General features: G+C 44.3%; 1 protein-coding gene across 1 annotated transcript in view; it reads right to left on the bottom strand.

The window, feature by feature from the left end:
• The window catches only part of LOC144937883 (integrin alpha-9-like), a 39,661-nt gene extending 20,289 nt beyond the window's left edge, over positions 1–19,372 (bottom strand). Inside the window, exons 1-15 of the mRNA XM_078865443.1 lie at positions 19,185–19,372; positions 18,427–18,536; positions 16,915–17,024; positions 15,659–15,779; positions 14,623–14,699; positions 14,253–14,379; positions 13,963–14,048; positions 13,206–13,268; positions 12,346–12,483; positions 11,601–11,709; positions 11,415–11,509; positions 9,535–9,625; positions 6,939–6,984; positions 6,607–6,761; positions 5,453–5,610 (exon numbers count right to left, since the gene is read on the bottom strand). Of these exons, the coding sequence (XP_078721569.1) occupies positions 5,453–5,610; positions 6,607–6,761; positions 6,939–6,984; positions 9,535–9,625; positions 11,415–11,509; positions 11,601–11,709; positions 12,346–12,483; positions 13,206–13,268; positions 13,963–14,048; positions 14,253–14,379; positions 14,623–14,699; positions 15,659–15,779; positions 16,915–17,024; positions 18,427–18,536; positions 19,185–19,372 (1,674 nt within the window). The remainder of the gene's footprint in view (positions 1–5,452; positions 5,611–6,606; positions 6,762–6,938; positions 6,985–9,534; positions 9,626–11,414; positions 11,510–11,600; positions 11,710–12,345; positions 12,484–13,205; positions 13,269–13,962; positions 14,049–14,252; positions 14,380–14,622; positions 14,700–15,658; positions 15,780–16,914; positions 17,025–18,426; positions 18,537–19,184) is intronic.
• Between the last annotated feature and the right edge of the window lie 1,026 nt (positions 19,373–20,398).

Raw genomic sequence — 20,398 nt, forward strand, 5'->3', positions numbered from 1 at the left:
CCACGTGCCAGCGCAGAAAGCCACGCGTGGCACGTCGGTTATCGTGGGCTGATGTGTGTGTGGGGGGTGGGTGCGTGTGTTTTATTTCGTGAAACACAAAACCCCAGAGTTGTGAAGGACTGACCGCGAGCACGCGCGCTCAACTGTGTCAGCGCGTTTTTGTGAGTTGGAAAATACTGAGCATCAGATACAAGTATAACCCATAAAAACAAAGTTTTTCACTATAAATCCTTTATATGCGTGGCGGCTAGAGTCCTCTCCTCCTCTGGCTTGAGATGGCTGCCACCTATGGGTCAGATGATTGCATTGCACCATTAAGCAATTGGTAATTAAATATAATATTTTTGTCCTAAAAAGTGTAAAATTTTGGAAAAAATTTTCCACGAACATTAATTGTCACGCACAACGAGTCTGTGTGGAAAATGTCAGCTCGATTGGATCACGGGAAGTGGGTTAAAAAACGACCGAAAGATTTGCACGGTCGTAAGCAAGCAAGCACGCAAGCACGCAAGCAAGCAAGCGAACTTAATATAAAGGATTTAAAAAGGGGACTGGCTCCACACATTTCCAGCCTCATTGGCGATGCCAGAAAAAAAAAACCGTCGTCAGTTCCTTGCACTCGACATGAAGGCTCACTTTGTGCCACAACTACAGATTGACTCTTATTCCCGTACTCGTTATAGCCGAAGGGGATATTTCGAATGCTACTGTCAACCAACTTTAATAACTATACGTGTGCATCATTGCATCATGTGCCCAATGGAAACACTAGTATGTTCTCTGAAACACATACGGGGACTCCTCTACTTACGAACGGGTTTGGTTCCAGTGGTCTGTTCGTAAGTCGATTTGCCCGTTAGTCCTACTTTACTCCTGTTGATTCCAAACATGTTGTTCGGCATGTACACTAAACACGGGGAATGGCTTTAAAAGTTGTATAATCTCCTGTAGATGCAGATGCCACTGGTTCTTAGTGGTCTGCTGATGTAGATGCCACCACCGCCATCTATTGCATGGCTGTTGAACTATGGGACAGGTTTGTATCTCTGAAAGTTCGTAATTCGAACGTTTGTAAGTAGATGAGTCCCTGTATGTTGCTTTGACAAATGACGCATTTTCTCTGTGCGAGGACATTAAAATAAACAGCGTTGTGAAATAGAACGTTTAGCTTTAATTTTACGATTGTATGATGATTACAATAATACTATAGGGCTGCGGTAATTTAATGTATGCTAAAACTATCAGTGGCGGCCGGTGGGTATGAATATTGGCAGGACACAGAAAGCCCATTAGGAGGCGGTAATATATAAATAGTACTGTCAAATATTAATTTGTTTGAGCACAGGCCAGGGAGAGAGGCTATCGTGTGTCACCGCATTGGCCAGAAAAAAAACAAATACTGGAAGTGCATTCATGAGAAAAATCCCTACCTGCTGTATTAATTTAAGTCGCCATGCAATTCCTTCACAGCAAGTGGTCGGGCTGCCCAAAAAGCAAGCAACTTGTGTACTCACTCGCATGTGCCTAGGTAGTACTGCACTGGCTTGTTAACTTTCCTTTTATGATCAACCATTTTTGCCACACTCTGTTCAATGCAGTGTACAACATTAAGTAATGTACAAGTTGTTAACTTTCAAATCTGGAAGTTTTATTTAGCTTTCCCTCTCAAATGTCGTTTCTTTCTAGTGGGGCCAGGCCAGCCACCACTGATGAAGATGGTCAGCTTAGCTATTGTACGCTGTACTCTATTATTGCAGTCTCTGCTTTGCTCTCTGGGATGTCGCGACATTTACTCTTTAACACAGGCATTCGCCAACGCAGCACTAACGAAAAGCCAGACCTGAGGAGACCTTTCCCTTGAAACCCACAGCCGAGATATTACACATGGACCTTTTTTTTCCCCAAAACCTTATCATACAGCTCAGAGAAAGCAGATTATATCTTTGAAAAGATTAACACTTTTTTCGTGATTGTGCGTTGGCAGTGGAGCACAAGCACACATCACAGAAATTTAACAACATTTGTCTGTTACACTGCCCTGAAAGGGGAAAAAACAAAAAATGTAATCGGTGATGTTTTGGGCAATGGCCTTTCTTGTATGTATGTTGAACTTCTTTCACACCATACACACCGTATGTAGCCAACCGTATTAATCGGAGGTGCAAGATATTGGCAAAATCGATAAGGGCAATCATCACATTGCCTCTCTCCATGCTGGACTCATTCCAGCGCTGCACAGGAGCTGTAAGCACGACACCATTACACTGCACCGCAGTTCAGTACTGCTGGAGGTAAAGCACTGAGCAGCAGTTATTATACACTATATCGTACGAGTAGACAGTAGAACGTGCGACATATGATATGATTAGGGGAGTGAACTCCCAGTGTTCCCTATCTGCAATATGGATCATTTAAATAGCCCACGTACGGAACCTCAAGTAAATGTCCAGGCGTGGTGGTACCGATATCAATTTAATGAGCACTATTTTGTGGAATATCAGTGCGAAAAATTGACCGCTCTTTTAAATGCCTGCTTAAATGTGCCACATTGGAAGCCGTAAAATGTCTTGTTTTGTTGGAATCGGTTATATTGGGTGAGATGTCAACAGGAGTGATGCATTGGCTGTTATTGATCAATTAATGCGGATTCCTAAGCACGTAATACATGCATCGAATTTAACGTGTAAGAATCAATACATCTTTAGTTTATGTTTTATCTTGTATGTAACGGGTTCACATCACTCATGCAGTCACTAGAAGCCCTACTATGTATGACTACAATGTTAACAAAATAATCGTTTCTTGATTTTAAAAAAACGGCCTTGAATTATGACAATTCATTGAACTGGTAGGGAGGTGGATCGCTACACCTCTAAACTGCAGCATTGTTGATAATTGTTTTTTTACCCTTTTATCTGGCAACAAAACTGACACCTTTTTTACAAGGAGTCGTGTTTGCATAGACCACAATACCTGCAGTCATAATGGTGTTAGACCAGGCTCTAAGGAAAGCTGTCTCGGGTGTGGACCAATCAACTTCAAGGACAGTGCATACATTATCAGAGTTATGTTTTTTGTTTGCATTATGACTGCAGGTATTGTGGTCTATGCAAACATGACTCCTTGTAAAAAAGGTGTCAGTTTTGTTTGCCAGATAAAAGGGTAAAAAAACTATTATCATATTTTTTACTGGCACAGCATTGTTATTAAAGTATAATCTGGTCCTTGACTCAACAGGGATGAATTGGAACAGCAGGGCACGATGCAGTGTTTGCTGGAGGCAATTGAAGGGATGGAGGGCATTGCATTGAGAATAAACAAGAAGAGACGTTTCACCCACACAGAATCGTGTATATAAATTACATGAATGGTGCTTCATTGAGAGTTCTAAACGAAAGCATCTTTCAAGAAAAGGATGCAATTTACTCATGGCAAATGTAGTGAATCCCGCAGGCAACGTACCTCCTAGAGATTCATTAGGGCTAGACAGTCTGCAGACATCACCACATGCGATACGTCAACACATCTCACCCTCATAAGGGCTCATCAGAGAGACTGTCACAAAGAGCCCGGGGTCCTGTTTTTTGCAAGGCGGCCAAAGTTTAAAGCGTAGGGTTCTTGAAAGTTGTAGCAACAAGCAATGGTTATTAAGATGTGACCTATATTACCAATTGGGGAAAGAGGGAAAAGGATGAGATTTACACATGGATGAAGGGAAATAATTATGCTGGCAGTGTACTTCTTGCTGGCAGTGTACTCATGCAGAAACATTAACCTCTCACAATGTTGATGATCGAGATTGTGGCATTTCTTTACCTGGCAGATCGTATTTTTAACTCAACATTCCAGTGTAGGTTAAACACGATGTCCTGAAGAGGACAGCTGGGGATAAATACATACCCATGGATATATGATCCGTTATTTGTGAAAGTGCACAGGTGTTCCAGATTGGTTTGGAGCACTGGGTATGATTGTGATGGGGGGAGCCTTTGTGCAATGGTGAGTCCACGGCACAGTAAATCCAGTGACATGAATTAAATTCCCCGACACCGCTACCAACAGTAATCTGAATTGGTCTTGGCACCCAACCTTCACCAACTCACACTGGCCAGCATGGTAATTATGGTAAAACAACAACCCATAAACAACACACTGTGGGATGCGTTCGTATAGCTGAATATTATTTTAAGAATTATTGACATTGGGTGATTACTATTTGGTATTGAAATAGTAAATATTTTAACGACCATGGCCATCACCATTACTCAAATGATGATGATGTTTCCTTCACGATTGTGATCACCATCACCATGAAATAATAATAAAGAATAATTACAAAAAATAAAAATAATCCATAATTCATTAAATAAATTAAATAAATAACAGTTCACACATTAATTATTCATTGATTCGTCTTGTGCATGCCAATTACTGGCTTTGTGACAGTTTCTCCAAGGGGGACCTTCTTGACGCAGCACAGATGCTTTTTTTTACCTCGGTGAGCGTACAAGGATGGGAATGAAATTAATTAAGGAATTAACTAATATTTCAATTGTGCACCTCTGACTTGCAGTCCACGCATGTTTTTGCAAAATCTACATTAATGGAATCTAAGGGATGTGATGGAAATGTTTCTGATTTATTCATCAATCCTGTGGCTTTACACAGATTTGTGTGTGAGTCTTGATTTGACCTCTGAGCTGGAATGATGTAATGGCTCATATTCTACACTACCATCCCAGTGAGCTAAGTTTAATCCTTGAGCCATTTGCAGTGGTAATGTATATTCAGTGTCAGGCCTGGGCCTCTCCTTAGTTGACTGGGCCTAAAAAAATGGGCTTCTCTTAGGATGCAGCTGAAATTTAGTACCTGGAACCTGGTGCCTCACTAACGTCAAGCGAATTGTGTGCAGTACATGAAGATGATTTAAGTCCATGCCTGGAAATTAAGCTTACCAAGTTTATGAACGCATACCTAATGAAGACGTTAAGCTGAGGAATATGAGAGGTAGCAATGTTTTGGGCAGAGACACTCCAAAGACCGCGTCAGATTAAGCCATTGATAGAAAGGTTTTTTTGCAGCTATTGTGTTGTCATTTGCCAAACTCTATGCATGCATGCAAGTATGTGTGTGTTTATGGATACATAACAGTGGAATTGTGAATACTGTGCATCATTCAGAATAGATGCGTAAAATTATATTGTGTATGAAGCTATTTCATACGCATGTACTTTTTATATAAAATCATACACACGTAAACAGTTGTTCTATGTATACACTTTAGTATGGACTGGTCTATATAGTTTATAAGGAGTGCATTCACTAACCTTCGAGTAAAATTACGAAAAAAATACTCGCAATAACAGCTTCTTGGTATGTATCATGACATGCAGCATCTAATTTGCCACATTTATACCTCAGCCTAAATGAGGGAGTGTGATCTTTAGCTCACCTTGATAATCCCTAAGCTCTCTTGGCAATTGTCACCAAGTCGCACAGCCATATGCCTGGATACAAAGCTGGCAGAATTGTTGAGCGATCCCACTGTCATTCGGGACTGGAACCCCAGCTCCCGTCTTCTGATATCAGCAGTGAGGTTGTACTGCAAGCCTGGTGGACCAGCACGCGCAAATAACTCAGGAGGTGTGTGGCGAGATCACTGCAGTCTTCTCACCTGAAGTGAACCTGGCGATCCAATGTGAAATTCCAGTCATGAACTCGTGTCTTTTGTTACCTCCCTTTCATCCACACACACACCTACCAGCGTGGTGAAGTATGGTCAAACAACCTCTGTGCATGAAAGGGCACGAGCACACCCTCATCCAGCAATGGATTGGCGCCAGGTTGAATTTTTTTTTACTTTTTTTTATGATTGTTATTATGTTTTCAACGAGCAGCCACCCCCTGCTGTCGTGGCTTTCATTGCATGAAATATCAAGGGATGACTTTTAGCTTTCAAGGAAGATTGTATTGAGCGAAATTAATCATTGGGAGTAATCAACAAAAGTTAAGCACATGCTGGTAAATGTACGTACACACAGAGTCATAAGAGCCCTTGCTCATTTATCTTCATAGACCACGGGGGCAAATGCCATTAGCTAGTACATATCAAGACAGCTGTGGCACATTAGGTGGTGTGTGGCCAGTGTTGATGTTTACATATCGCAACAAATTGTTCATTTAATGCTGAATCGACCTAGAAGAAGCTAAGGACAGGACATACAGGCCTTGGCACTCATGTGCATCGGGATAGCAGCGATATTCACACAAACCAAAACACTTTTGACAACTCTGCCTTCTCCCATTTTTCCACCAACGACAAATACAAGACAAAGATTCCCCGTATAGCTTAAACGGACATTTGGGGCAAGTGCTACTAGCAAGCATCTATGAAGGTCGACACGGCACACGAGGGGGTGGGTGGCCAGCACCACGCCCGACCGCCTTTTTCTCCCTAATGGCCCAGGACTGCTTCAGATAATCATCACTGGTGTTGGCCGTGAGCGAGAATCGAACTCGGGTGGCCACGTTCGTCGCGCGGGGCGCTATTCGCTGCTCCACCGCTCCCCTTACACGCATACGCAGGCATATACACCAACAAGTCACCTATTACGCTGGGTAGGTTCCGTCCGGTGACTGTGAAGCACACCCTGATGATGATGCAATTCACTTGTTGATGAGTGCCTGGACAGACCGAGCTGCTTGCGTTAACGGTGGATGGGAGCGACACGCGGGCTCTCACCGTCACCACCGCCTTAGCTCTGCGGCCACAGAGAGATGTGAAATGTGAGTCACCCGCAGGGCAATTAGCACACGTGCTTGCCAGTACTGAACCGCCGTCACACGATACAGCCACATAATGAAACAAAAATGTGTCTCAAGCCATTCGATTGTATGCATGTTAGTGTCCTGGAAATGGGTGACTATTATTTGATTACCTGAACACCACAGCAGCGTCAGAGTTAAAAGCACCAACTGTCACATCTGAAATGACAAAAAAAGCATCACGTGTTTGAATGTTGTTTCTTTCATGACGCATTTACTCGTTCAAATATATATATACGTATGAACCCTTGAAATGAGAACCATATGAATGTACACACGCCATACAAAGTTAGCAATGTGTTTTACTCGATGTTGACAACTATTGTGATACCACAAAACCGAGACACATTTACTCAATAAGCTCAGCTGAGCAACTTGTTGTGTCATTGTGTTTGTAATTGTTAAGTGTGTAATGGTTACAAAATCATCATCATCATCATCATTCATGAACTCGTTCGGAAACACCCATCAGTAAAGCGCCCTGGAATCCGAAATATAGAATCATGTTGTGGACAACGTGCATCACCTGGGTAACAATTTCTGTCCATGTCCGACTCCTCACCTGGGTAACCATTTCTGTCCATGTTCGACTCCTCACCTGGGTAACCATTTCTGTCCATGTCCGACTCCTCACCTGGGTAACAATTTCTATCCATGTCCGACTCCTCACCTGGGTAACCATTTCTGTCCATGTCCGACTCCTCACCTGGGTAACCATTTCTGTCCATGTTCGACTCCTCACCTGGGTCACCATTTCTGTTCTTGTAGACTACTCACCTGGGTAACCATTTCTGTTCTTGTCCGACTCCTCACCTGGGTCACCATTTCTGTCCATGTTCGACTCCTCACCTGGGTCACCATTTCTGTTCTTGTCGACTACTCACCTGGGTAACCATTTCTGTTCTTGTCCGACTACTCACCTGGGTCACCATTTCTGTTCTTGTCCGACTCCTCACCTGGGTCACCATTTCTGTCCATGTTCGACTCCTCACCTGGGTAGCCATTTCTGTTCTTGTCCGACTCCTCACCTGGGTAGCCATTTCTGTCCATGTCCAACTCCTCACCTGGGTCACCATTTCTGTTCTTGTCGACTCCTCACCTGGGTAACCATTTCTGTTCTTGTCCGACTCCTCACCTGGGTAACCATTTCTGTTCTTGTCCGACTCCTCACCTGGGTCACCATTTCTGTTCTTGTCCGACTCCTCACCTGGGTAACCATTTCTGTTCTTGTCCGACTCCTCACCTGGGTAGCCATTTCTGTCCATGTCCAACTCCTCACCTGGGTCACCATTTCTGTTCTTGTCGACTCCTCACCTGGGTAACCATTTCTGTTCTTGTCCGACTCCTCACCTGGGTAACCATTTCTGTTCTTGTCCGACTCCTCACCTGGGTCACCATTTCTGTTCTTGTCCGACTCCTCACCTGGGTAACCATTTCTGTTCTTGTCCGACTCCTCACCTGGGTCACCATTTATTTCCATGTTCGACTCCTCACCTGGGTAACCATTTCTGTTCTTGTCGACTACTCACCTGGGTAACCATTTCTGTTCTTGTCCGACTCCTCACCTGGGTCACCATTTCTGTCCATGTTCGACTCCTCACCTGGGTCACCATTTCTGTTCTTGTCGACTACTCACCTGGGTAACCATTTCTGTTCTTGTCCGACTACTCACCTGGGTCACCATTTCTGTTCTTGTCCGACTCCTCACCTGGGTCACCATTTCTGTCCATGTTCGACTCCTCACCTGGGTAGCCATTTCTGTTCTTGTCCGACTCCTCACCTGGGTAGCCATTTCTGTCCATGTCCAACTCCTCACCTGGGTCACCATTTCTGTTCTTGTCGACTCCTCACCTGGGTAACCATTTCTGTTCTTGTCCGACTCCTCACCTGGGTCACCATTTCTGTTCTTGTCCGACTCCTCACCTGGGTAACCATTTCTGTTCTTGTCCGACTCCTCATCTGGGTAGCCATTTCTGTTATTGTCCGACTCCTCACCTGGGTCACCATTTATTTCCATGTTCGACTCCTCACCTGGGTAACCATTTCTGTTCTTGTTGACTACTCACCTGGGTAACCATTTCTGTTATTGTCGACTACTCACCTGGGTAACCATTTCTGTTCTCGTCCGACTCCTCACCTGGGTCACCATTTCTGTTCTTGTCGACTACTCACCTGGGTAACCATTTCTGTTCTTGTCCGACTACTCACCTGGGTCACCATTTCTGTTCTTGTCCGACTCCTCACCTGGGTCACCATTTCTGTCCATGTTCGACTCCTCACCTGGGTAGCCATTTCTGTTCTTGTCCGACTCCTCACCTGGGTAGCCATTTCTGTCCATGTCCAACTCCTCACCTGGGTCACCATTTCTGTTCTTGTCGACTCCTCACCTGGGTAACCATTTCTGTTCTTGTCCGACTCCTCACCTGGGTCACCATTTCTGTTCTTGTCCGACTCCTCACCTGGGTAACCATTTCTGTTCTTGTCCGACTCCTCATCTGGGTAGCCATTTCTGTTATTGTCCGACTCCTCACCTGGGTCACCATTTATTTCCATGTTCGACTCCTCACCTGGGTAACCATTTCTGTTCTTGTTGACTACTCACCTGGGTAACCATTTCTGTTCTTGTCGACTACTCACCTGGGTAACCATTTCTGTTCTCGTCCGACTCCTCACCTGGGTAACCATTTCTGTCCATGTCCGATTCCTCACCTGGGTAGCCATTTCTGTCCATGTCGATGACTCCTGATATGGAATGTCCGAACATGCTCAGTTCTGCGTTCACTCTTCGACCCAGGATCCTCTTCTCAAAAGCCACGTCATTGCACATTGGTATAAAATAACAAAAACAAATGAGTGAGAAAAAAGTTACATGTAAGTGATATTAAATAATGCATGCGTAAATGTACTTATTAATAGGCAGTTACTAACAGACCTTGCTCCCATAATCTCCAAGACCGATTGGAAGAAATATGCACCTAGCATCATGTACACCCCTATCTTGTCCAGAGCTTATGCAAGGTCAATTCAGTCATTAAACGAGTACTTGATGCGGTGTGTAAACATCAGTGTTTGGCTGATAAAGGAATCCAGGCATGGTGGTTACCACTCCACCTCCGTGTGAGTTGTGCCAGACTTAATAGGTGCTCACAAACACCTCAAATTGCTTTAACAAAACTATTGGTGGATATGTGGGTGCTCACTTTTAGGACGCGCCCCAAGAATTGAAAGCTAAACAGGTTATCTTTGCCGTCACGTGTGTGTATGTGTGTGTGGGGGGTGTGGTTAGCGTGCTGCGCTACAAACTCACCGACCCGAGATCAATTCCCGCTCAAGGCCAAGATGGGTGACAATTGATCCTCATGGCGGTACCAAATAATACAAAATGGCCGAGGCAATTAAATATTTTATTTCTGGGACACTATTTTTTCCAGGGGTGTACGTAACTCCGCGACTGGGGTACCAATCAATCCGAAATCAGTGCTCCTCCGCGATGTCGAAACGCAGCGAGGACGATTGCGCTGAAATCCTGAATGCTCGTACGCACCGTAGTGGTGCATCGTGTACAGCTCGTCGAGATGAGTCGATTGCCGCATCGCCGACCATCAACAGACAAAAAATGACTGCATCACGGACATTATGCGAGAGCAGGAGGACTATGGTACCCCGGGGTACCGCCATAAGGTTAAATTATCCAAAACGCTTATGGGCTTTTTCGAGGTCGACTCAGCCTCAAAGGAGTGCCTAGTGCGATGTTAACATCGCCACTGGGAAGACAAAGGTGGCGGGTGCGGCGCTGGCCACCCACCCCTTAGGGTGCCTTCATAGGTGCTCGCTAACAGCACTTGCTTTAACAGTCTATTCAAGGCTATATGGAGGATATTTGTATGGACATGGCGGTGTAGTGGTTAACACACTAAACTAAAATATATTCGAGCGATCTGGTTTAGATTTCCGTACATGCATACATCAATGGCAAGTGGTATTGCATCTTCCCTGAGTCAACATAGCTTTAAAGGAGTAGGAATATGTAAACATCGGCATTGGGGAAACAAAAGTCGATTGGCAGAATGATGGCCAAACCACCTGATCCTTATGTACCATAGCAGCCAAAGCAAAAGTAGAGTTATTTTGCAGTTGTCTTCTACCAACTATTAAAACTATAAACTTTTTTTATTTTACCAGGTAAGGCCCACTGAGCTGTATAGCTCCTTTTCAGAAGCGACCTGACCACAAATTATAGCTCAACGAAGTGGCTATACTCTGCAAAAGCATGTCTATAAATGTGGAGGGAAAACCGGAGGACCCGTAGAAAAAAAATTCCACGCGACCACGGGGAGAACATGCAAACTCCAAATATATAGGCGACAGGGCCGGCATCAAACCCACGAGCTGTATCCCAGGCGAGGCACTCAACATATCGCTACCGTGGCACCTGTGTGTGTGTGTGACATAATAGGTCCTCGCTATCAATATTTGCTTCCAAGTCTCTTCAACTAAATTGGAGATAAATGTCTTTGTGTGTGGTTGACTGAGTAGGTTGTGTGGTGGCAAAGTGGTTAACACATTGACACCCCAATTCCAACTGCTACCTGTGAGAAAGAGTGGGAAATTCCAGAAGGCCCCCCATTGTAGATATACACAGCACCACGCAGGTCATCTTCATGCGGAGCACCAATCGCCACATCTGGTTCTCAAAGAAAAGTGGCGGATAAGTTTTTTTTTTACAAGCAACGAGATGTTCCGATGTAGAGACGTCTGGCGGATTTGTCACTGACCTTCAAATCTATCATCATTTATATCGCCCAGGGCCACAATGACTTGTCCAAAGTGAGCGTTGTATGCATTGGCTCCAGAGAGAAGAGACTTCCGTTCTACCAAATTTCCCTATGCCACATAAGAAAACCAGTATCTTCATTTAGACTGGAGGAAGGCAATCGGACTGTCATACATTGTTAGAATCAATTAACGCAACGTTACTCACATACACAGCAATGTAAATGTAAAAATCAGAATGCTGCATCACGGTTACGTTGCATCTGCACAGAACGTATACCCACTGCGTCGCAGTAACGTAACATTAAGCAGTGTTCATTTCTGATGGCACCATTGGAGCACCAGGTGGACATTCCAAAGTTTGCATTACTTATCAACGGGGCGGGTGCCGAACATCGATCACCCCGGTCTCTTGAGCAACAACACAAGTCACGCCAACGGCCCTCTTCAGGGCCAAACTGCTCTGGACGCATTTATCTGCCTTAACCACCTGAGTGTGAAATTTCAGTTTTTGTTCTTTTTCCACATCAGCCATACGAAAGAGATTACTTACACACTGCACACACATACGCACCAGCGAACACCAGTTGCACAGACATACGGGCAACAGTGGCCATACATTCATGCATCAACATAGCGAAGGTCAATCGTGAAGACTGCAGCGGCTCATGCTGCCTCCCTCGTCCCCGCTTGGTACAGCTGCTGCCTCCCTCCCCCCGCCACCCTCCCGTGACCAGCCTAGCACACCTGGCCGGCGTTCATGAACACATGCACCCTGCCCTCGTCGCGCGTTTCGCTGTGCTGCGGCGCCCCGACCAGCAGGTCCGCCAGGCCGTCAGCGTCCAGGTCCACGGCGCATGTGGCGGAGCCGAAATACGAGCCGAGCTGCAGACGACAGCACAGGGAATGCCCCACGGTCACCGGCTGCGCGACCGACGCAGAGGGGAGTGGCGCTGCTCCGCTAACTCAATCGACTCTCTATTTTGGGACCATTCATCGCTGGCGGGCGGCTAAATGAAATGCATCGATGCGAAGGATGCTCGGGTAAGTTGGGGAACTAGAAAAAACGACCGGACTTTTCCATCGGGTTTTGTTTTTTTGTAATACATTTCATTCAGTGACTTTTGCCAAAGCAGGTGTGGGCCCACGTAGATACAATACATACTGAATGAAGCGAGCAATTGGATGCTCGCATCTGCATAAATAATACACAGCTGGCAGAATGTGTTTATGTGATTGTGATTCCACTTTACATTTTAGATGCTGGACTTTGACACTCGCCATGAATGACAAACTGTTGTCAGTAATATCACAGAGTCCTTAACCCTGTGCATTATTATTATTTGTCCACTTTGGAATTCGAACTGCGAACCCCATGCAAACTGATTAAATGCCATCGTGTCGACGATCACATAGCTCTCCAACATCCTGCACACTCCAAGGTTTATTCACAACGAGTAAATGACTATATTATTGTTTTTTTCGGTAAAGTCACGTAGAAGGGAAATAATAAAATAATAAAAATATTAAACAATAAAAATTCACACGACGTTTCGAGTGCAACACAAGCAATCGTCATCAGGTGTGAAATCCACACACATACATACCTGCTTTCCCGAGGATTGCCATGTTATTTGCAGTTCACCCTCCACTAATGTCAGCAGGTACACCTGGTGTGCAATATAACACAAACGTTTCTTACCAAATTGCATGGTCGTAACGTACATTGTTATTTCCCGCTCATTTGGACAACCCAATGAATCCCAAAAAGTAAAACCAACCATCAATAATCATCAATACAATGAAAATATGCAATACAAAGCAACGACCAACAAATCACCAAACTCCAACTTGTATACAGCATCGCGGATTTGACCATCCGCTTCAAATTTAGTACAATTTGCCGATCGCGCCCCTGTGGTTCGACCATTCGCGGTTGATCGTAAGATTCCTCTGCGCATCGTAACTACACTTCTCACGGTGATGCTGCCGCAGAAGAGCACACGTGCCATTCGGTCTCCATCTTGTCTCCTAAGAGGTCTCAGCTCACGTATTGCCAACCTCCAAGTGAGGTTCTACGCACCATTTTTCTTCTTGTCGTGCACAATACTGTCCACGGATGTGTAGAGCACATTACGTTTTTTTTTATTCTATACATTGACCGCTCAACCAAGCGTGGAGTAGTCGTGGGCTAGTGGTGGAAATTCAACATTCTCATGGCAGAGCCCAGTCTCAACATAGAATTATCACTGTTCCTCGCAACTGCCTCTTTGTCACAGCGGCTGTTGAAAAGCTGCTGATTAAAGAGTTTCAGGGATCATTATTCTCACTCAATAACCCAAGGCCATGAATGTTGGTTCTTACTTTTCCCACGTTGTCTTGGCGCGGAGCTCCAGCTACGACGCCCAGGGTCTTTCGATTATAAAAAATCCCAGCTGATACCGAATAGCCTTCATGGTAAAAGTCAACACAAACAAAAAAAAGTCAACACAACAATTTAGAATTCTTTCAAACACGGTATTTCAATATACATTGCTTGGTGTTTAGGCAATTTGTCGTCAACGTAAAACTGTTTTCCCTTGTTGGGAATGAATTGGTTGCCGTGTGTGGAGAGATGCGCAGTGGATGCGTGACTGCGATGCGTTCAGGTTCACCAAGGTAACTGTCCTTCGTGACGACGGTGTCAGGGGTGGAGAAGTGCGTCAAGCCGGAGCTCACGTTGTGCAGCATCACAGTGCCTGCCCAGTTAAAGGATCCAGGACCGCCCAGCACCATGAAGTTCTACGACGACACCGTCCAACGAACGTTACAGCAACTGAATGTCAATTGAATACATCTGTGAAGTCCACTAATTGTTACGTCGCATAAAATAGATAGTTTTATTTGTTGCCAACTCAACAAACACACAATTGCCTAATCTCATTTGGGGGGGAAGGGGAGGGAAGTACCACCTCAGAATCAGAACATGTATTTAGACTGGAGGAATTCGATGATCTATGAAGCGCTTTTTCAACAGATGTCCACCTGTGTGGCCGAGGAGGCAGCCATTCCAGCCTGGCAGGAGGCGTGTTGCCGCATCTCATCGTGGGCGTTGGCTGCACCTGCACGGAGGGTGAAACAACCACATTCACACCACCAAGGTCCTCGTGACCACGTTTCTTTCAAGCTATAGAACCAATCTGGTCATAATTATATATCACGTTTCAAATTCAAAGTGGTTTTCAGCTCAAATGAGTACTGAGCAATGCTCATATCCTGAACCAATGCTAGAAAGAAGGTGCACATTACAATAGTGAACAAATTACATTATTATGACGGAGGCAAGTCAGTGTAAGACAACCACTGTGGCTGCCCGCAAAGTGATACTGATTTTATTTTTAGTAGAGGAGTCAAATCCAGATTTTGAGTCGCAACCATCGAATTTGCACACATTGCTGTGACCACATTGGCATCCAAGGATATATATTGTGTTTAAATTAACTAAAAGTCCCGTCCAGTTATACCTTCTGGGACAAAGGAAAACACATTCTTCCCCCAAGTTTGTGATTTGCAGGGCCTGGCCACAGACATGATGCCACAGCAACCAGCTTAGGCCACTAGCCAAGGCGACCTGATAAATTATGTTGCTTCGAACTGAACAAGTGTTAGTTCATACACGTTCACTATCACTTGTGTGCTGATGAACTCGGAATTCGTTCAAAATAAGATTCAAATTATAAACATCATATATATAATAATTCATGAATTACTATATACTAGAGTTCAGAACAGCCAAAGACGCGCAGCTTTGTTGCAAGACCCCGTTACATTATTGCTGTGTTGCTTTCTGAAATGTCCGTGGGGAAGGTAACGAGCGACCGTACAAATGAAACAATCCTCAGTGCTGGACATATCCAATGTAGATTCATTATTTCATAAACCAAACTGCTCCACAGTCATTTTCCTCGCATGCCCTTGTGCTATTTCATTAATTGTGCGACATGGTGCATGCCTGCACACCCATGGAGCCCTGCCAACCGTCACTCGCATTGCAGGGATATTGAATAATGCAGGCCGTTACCGATACTGCAGGGGCTGGTGTGAGTCACTGCATTGGGCTTCAGGTCAGGAGGAATGAGAAAACAGATGCCGTGAGGAAAGATGTCGTCTGGGTTTACGTTGGCCCGGCGATGGGCACAGGCCTGGGCACCAAAACAACGAAGCATGACGCATCATGGTTAACAATACAGTTCAGAGAACTCGGAGCATTACGGTGCCTCTATGTATTGAACAAAAGTTTTTTTATTTTAAAACTGGTAACAGAGCTCAAAGGATCCCAGTCCCTCTCTATGCATTGTGATTTTATGTGTAAACAGTTATCAGAACTCAAAGCATTATGGTACTGCTATGTATTGAGTGCGACGTGATCATGTGATATTTTTTAAAAGTCAGAATGTCACCAATATCAACAGAGCACAGGGCAATATTCATCTTTTAGCAGTCTTGAGTCAGCAGAGGAAATCCACATTCTTGTATTCAGGGGAAGTCTCTCTATAGGACAACCACTGTGGACTTCTCACAAAGTATTACTTATTTTATTGACCCATAATGGATTTAGGCTGAGTCAGCCCCCGACTTAAATTTTAACTCATAATCTGCTGCTTGTGAGATAACAGCTCTGCCACAGAAATATATACGCTGATGATTACATTATAACCATCATTGTGAGTTCTGCACCATGCAATGTGTTATCTGAGAACAATACATTCAGAATGCAACATTAAACAATATATCTTGTGTGGCACGTGGATTTCTCACAATGTAGTCCTAAAAATATATAAAAATGGTCCAGAAATATATCATCGATTAATGCAGATACCACGGTCTGATAAAATATGATTTTCTTCCAAGATTTTCCTTCATAGATCTATTTTTTGATTTCCAACTTTGAAGAACATTTCCATTGCTTACTTGACTTATTTTCACGGTTAGGTTCTAGAGGTTACAACTCTCATGAAAACCCTTGTGCGGGTGGAGGGGAGCGTGGAGAACAGCAGTGCTACGGCCAACACCCAGTGACAATTTTCCGAACCGGTCCTGGGCCTCCCCTAGGTCGAATCAGCCTCAAATGAGTACCTGATGCAGTGTGTAAATATTGCCACGAGGGAGACAAAGGGTGGCCGGGCGTGGTGCTGGCCAACTACCCCCTCGTGTGCCATGCCAGCCTTGATAAGTGCTCGCTAAAAGCACTTGCCCCAACAGTCTGTTAAGGCTACACGGGGGATCTTTGTCTGGGGGGGCCTCAATGCTTGTGCACACTGTTCATAAAGCGCTCACCATGACCTTGCTGTCGCCACCACCAGCCTCCCTCGCCAGTGACACCCCCAGCCACTGGTCTGCACGCGTCTCCCGACATAAGGTCCCACACACATTTCCAGTCCGCTTATCTGTGGACATGCGACAAGCGCTATTTCAAACAAAACAAAAACACTGTGCTGCATCTTAATGTGGATAATGCCAACGAATTTAAAAAGCACATTTGATGTACAGTACAAATAGGACAGATGCTGCCATCGGGTAATGGTTGGCAATCCGGGGGGTCGCCAGTTTGGTTTGATATCCTGGCGCGACAGTGGAAATAATGAGCGAATTTTTGGTTTTGGTCATCTACCTGCCTATTTTTTTGTTTAACTCGGCAGTACAAATGGTACGGCGCGCTTAGGCGAGCGACAGTTCGCGTGTGGTGGGATAATGTGTGGGTGTTCACACCTCTTCCAATACGTCTGGTCAGCATGGAAGAGTAGGCCAATGTACCCTAGAGAGATGTTGTCTGTAGCTTTTTCTAGTGGAGGCCCTTCTGCCAGCAGTGGGGTGAGCAAGCAATTGTAGGGCTGCACCTTTAAATATTGTGGGTTTACTCTCCAACACACCGGTGTGCTGAACTAGTCGCGAATTGGCATGTTTTATTTACGTGGCAAACCTTACTAATTAGCTGTGTCGGGTGGTGGCGGGTTTAACGACACATTTACACGATCTAACCCAAAAAACCTCTACTATGGATAATATTGGTCACGAAAGCCTACGTGTGAAGGATTCTTTTAGAAGTTCGTCTCAGTTAAAGTGCCACATTCGCCGTGCTCATTGCACGATTACTATCGCTGTATTCTGCAACGGTGCCTATATTTGGTCTCTGATAATTACGTATGTCTTGAATTGTAGCACATCTTAGACTCAATAGATGTGTTTTTCAGGGCATTCAAAACTATTTCCATTCTGTGTCAGTGTGATGTCGTGACAAATGACATTGCTTATCTGCTCTTTACAACTTTGACTATGATTTAAATGGCTTCTCGTCACTGATGTGATAATTAAAAAACTTAGTCTGATGGTAATTTTGTGGAAAAATCTATTTTACCATTTAGGCATCATAGCATTTAATTTAGCGTATTAATGTCATCCACCAAAACTTCATGCTTTCAAAACTATGGAGTAAAGACAAGTGTCACCAGACTCATAATCCCGCCTCGTACTTAGCTCCATTCTGCAAAAGAGATTTTGCTTATTTACCGATATCCAAGATCGTCGATCTTGAGCGAATTTGTACATCAAAAAACCTCCATCAGCCACTGCTCTGAATCTCGCTTGTTTTATCTGGTGAAAACATGGTGTGGATATTATAAACACCCAAAAAACAATGCGGGTCGTTTTATTATCTGAGTGGTAAAAAGATTATTGACTGACCCCCCCCTTCTCACCCTACCCCATACATACATAAATAAATATGCGTGAGCAGGTATTGTGAAGACTTGTTAACGAGACGCACGCAAGCCAGCCAGGCAGTGAGCATACCTATGGGTAATTCGCTGCAGCTGTACCCTCCTGCGCCGTCCTCGTGGCATTTAAACACGGCCCCAGAGCGCTCAGCGCCTGACTGCGCTTGAGGAGCCCCAATCAACACCCTGGCACAAACAACGCAAGCCGTACAGATTTTCTCCGCTGGCACCTAACGCAACACATGCGTGTGTGTGCATGCACGCGCATAAGCGTCTGCATAAGTCAGTCGTGGAAATGCATAGAATTGCTGTGCTGTGTTTATCTCTATTTCTTTATACGATGATAGAATCCTCATATTTATGAATATGTTGATGCATGGGTCACCATCTGGAGACAATTTCGTCCGCTACGTGGTTTATTTCCCATGCCAGGCGTGGTTATGTAATCGGTAAACGAATTTAAATTGCATGTGTAGTTTACTCACTTTAAATTGCCACATACAGGAGTGACACAAACAATATCTGTCGGTTTTGTTAAGAAGACAGTTGTACGCATCTTTACCCCTTTATTTTTCAATCACGTATACAAATACCAATGCACGTTTCACTTACCATTGTGTGACATATATATACACATGGTTTGCAGAAACAATACACTCACTCATTGTGGACGACTCCAGTTTACACACACACACATACACACAAACATATATCCAACTATTGAGCCGACAATACATCGCACGCAACTCAGTCACTACATCTCTTGTTAATAGTGCATTACTTAAATCTAGTCTATACACGCACATCACAAGTCCAGAAAGAGCATGCACCTACCAAGTGTCATTCTCATAGGCATGCTGCAACACCGAGAATCCAAAGAAAGTGCCCTTGGCTCCCCGGATGAGTGCCGCGCCTGCCACGTCCAGGTTGTAGGCCAGCGCACCGCGCAAGGCCGTGCAGGTGACGTGAACTAGCAGCAGCAGCAGCAGACGGCAGGCACAGAGGCCAGGGGCACGGAGCATGGCACAGCAGCTGCCTGCGTGCTCGTGGTGGCGAATGAAACATGTGCTTTGCACAGGCGATGACTGGACGTAATCAATAAAAATAATTAAATAATGATTGAGACCAAGTTTTATTATTAATTATTATCATAACTTAGGGGTGAATCATGTGCTTTGCACACGCTATGACTATGTAATTAATAATTATACTAATTAATGAACGTAGGTTATGTATTATTATCCGAATTACGTGGTAGGGAAGCAGACATGTATGTACCGTATGTTGAACTTCTTTCGCATCGTACGGAGGTGTGTAGGACAGCGAGTTTGTGATGCTTTTAGCAAGGTTTTGGGATCTCTAGTGAACCAATGAATGATTATAATTTTAAAGAGAGATTGCACGCCTTTATACTCTATTCACACCCGCGCCTCCCTACAAGTGTCTCTTGTACAACATATGCTGTGGTCTCAAAGTGCTCCCAGCCAGCTACAGGTCAGCCAGGTGAAATTGTGACTCGTTTTTTTACATTAAATTAACGTGAATTATCTGCCATATTATTCAAATACTACGTGAAGTGATATAAATCAGAGATATAATTAATATTCTGTAAATATAAGCTACCAGCATTAGAAAAATGGACACTAACTTTTTTATTACATACAGGTTATACATTGTTCAAAGGAGCATAAGACCTTGGATGAAATGTTGAATATTCCGACAGTATTTTTAAATAATTTGTCTAAATACACACTCAAGACAACACAGGGATGTGTAGAAATGGCGCGGTGTTATTGAAAAACCATTTACGCGAGTGTACATGGCATAGTTGTCAAAATTGTATGAAAGGAGAAGAATGTTTTCATAAAATTGTTCCCACAAATTGTGGTATTCTTGAAAACGTGTGGCAGGTGTGTCCACTATTGCACAAATATTCACAGTGTGACTGAAGCCCTGGATCACGCTTAGCCTGAACATTCGGTCACCTGTTAATGTGGTCTGCGGTCAGCAGTCGCTAGACAACTTCGTGTCACGGAGAATGTTCCCCA

Source organism: Lampetra fluviatilis, chromosome 2, assembly GCF_964198595.1.
Source record: "Lampetra fluviatilis chromosome 2, kcLamFluv1.1, whole genome shotgun sequence".
NCBI classification, from domain to species: Eukaryota; Metazoa; Chordata; class Hyperoartia; order Petromyzontiformes; family Petromyzontidae; genus Lampetra; species Lampetra fluviatilis.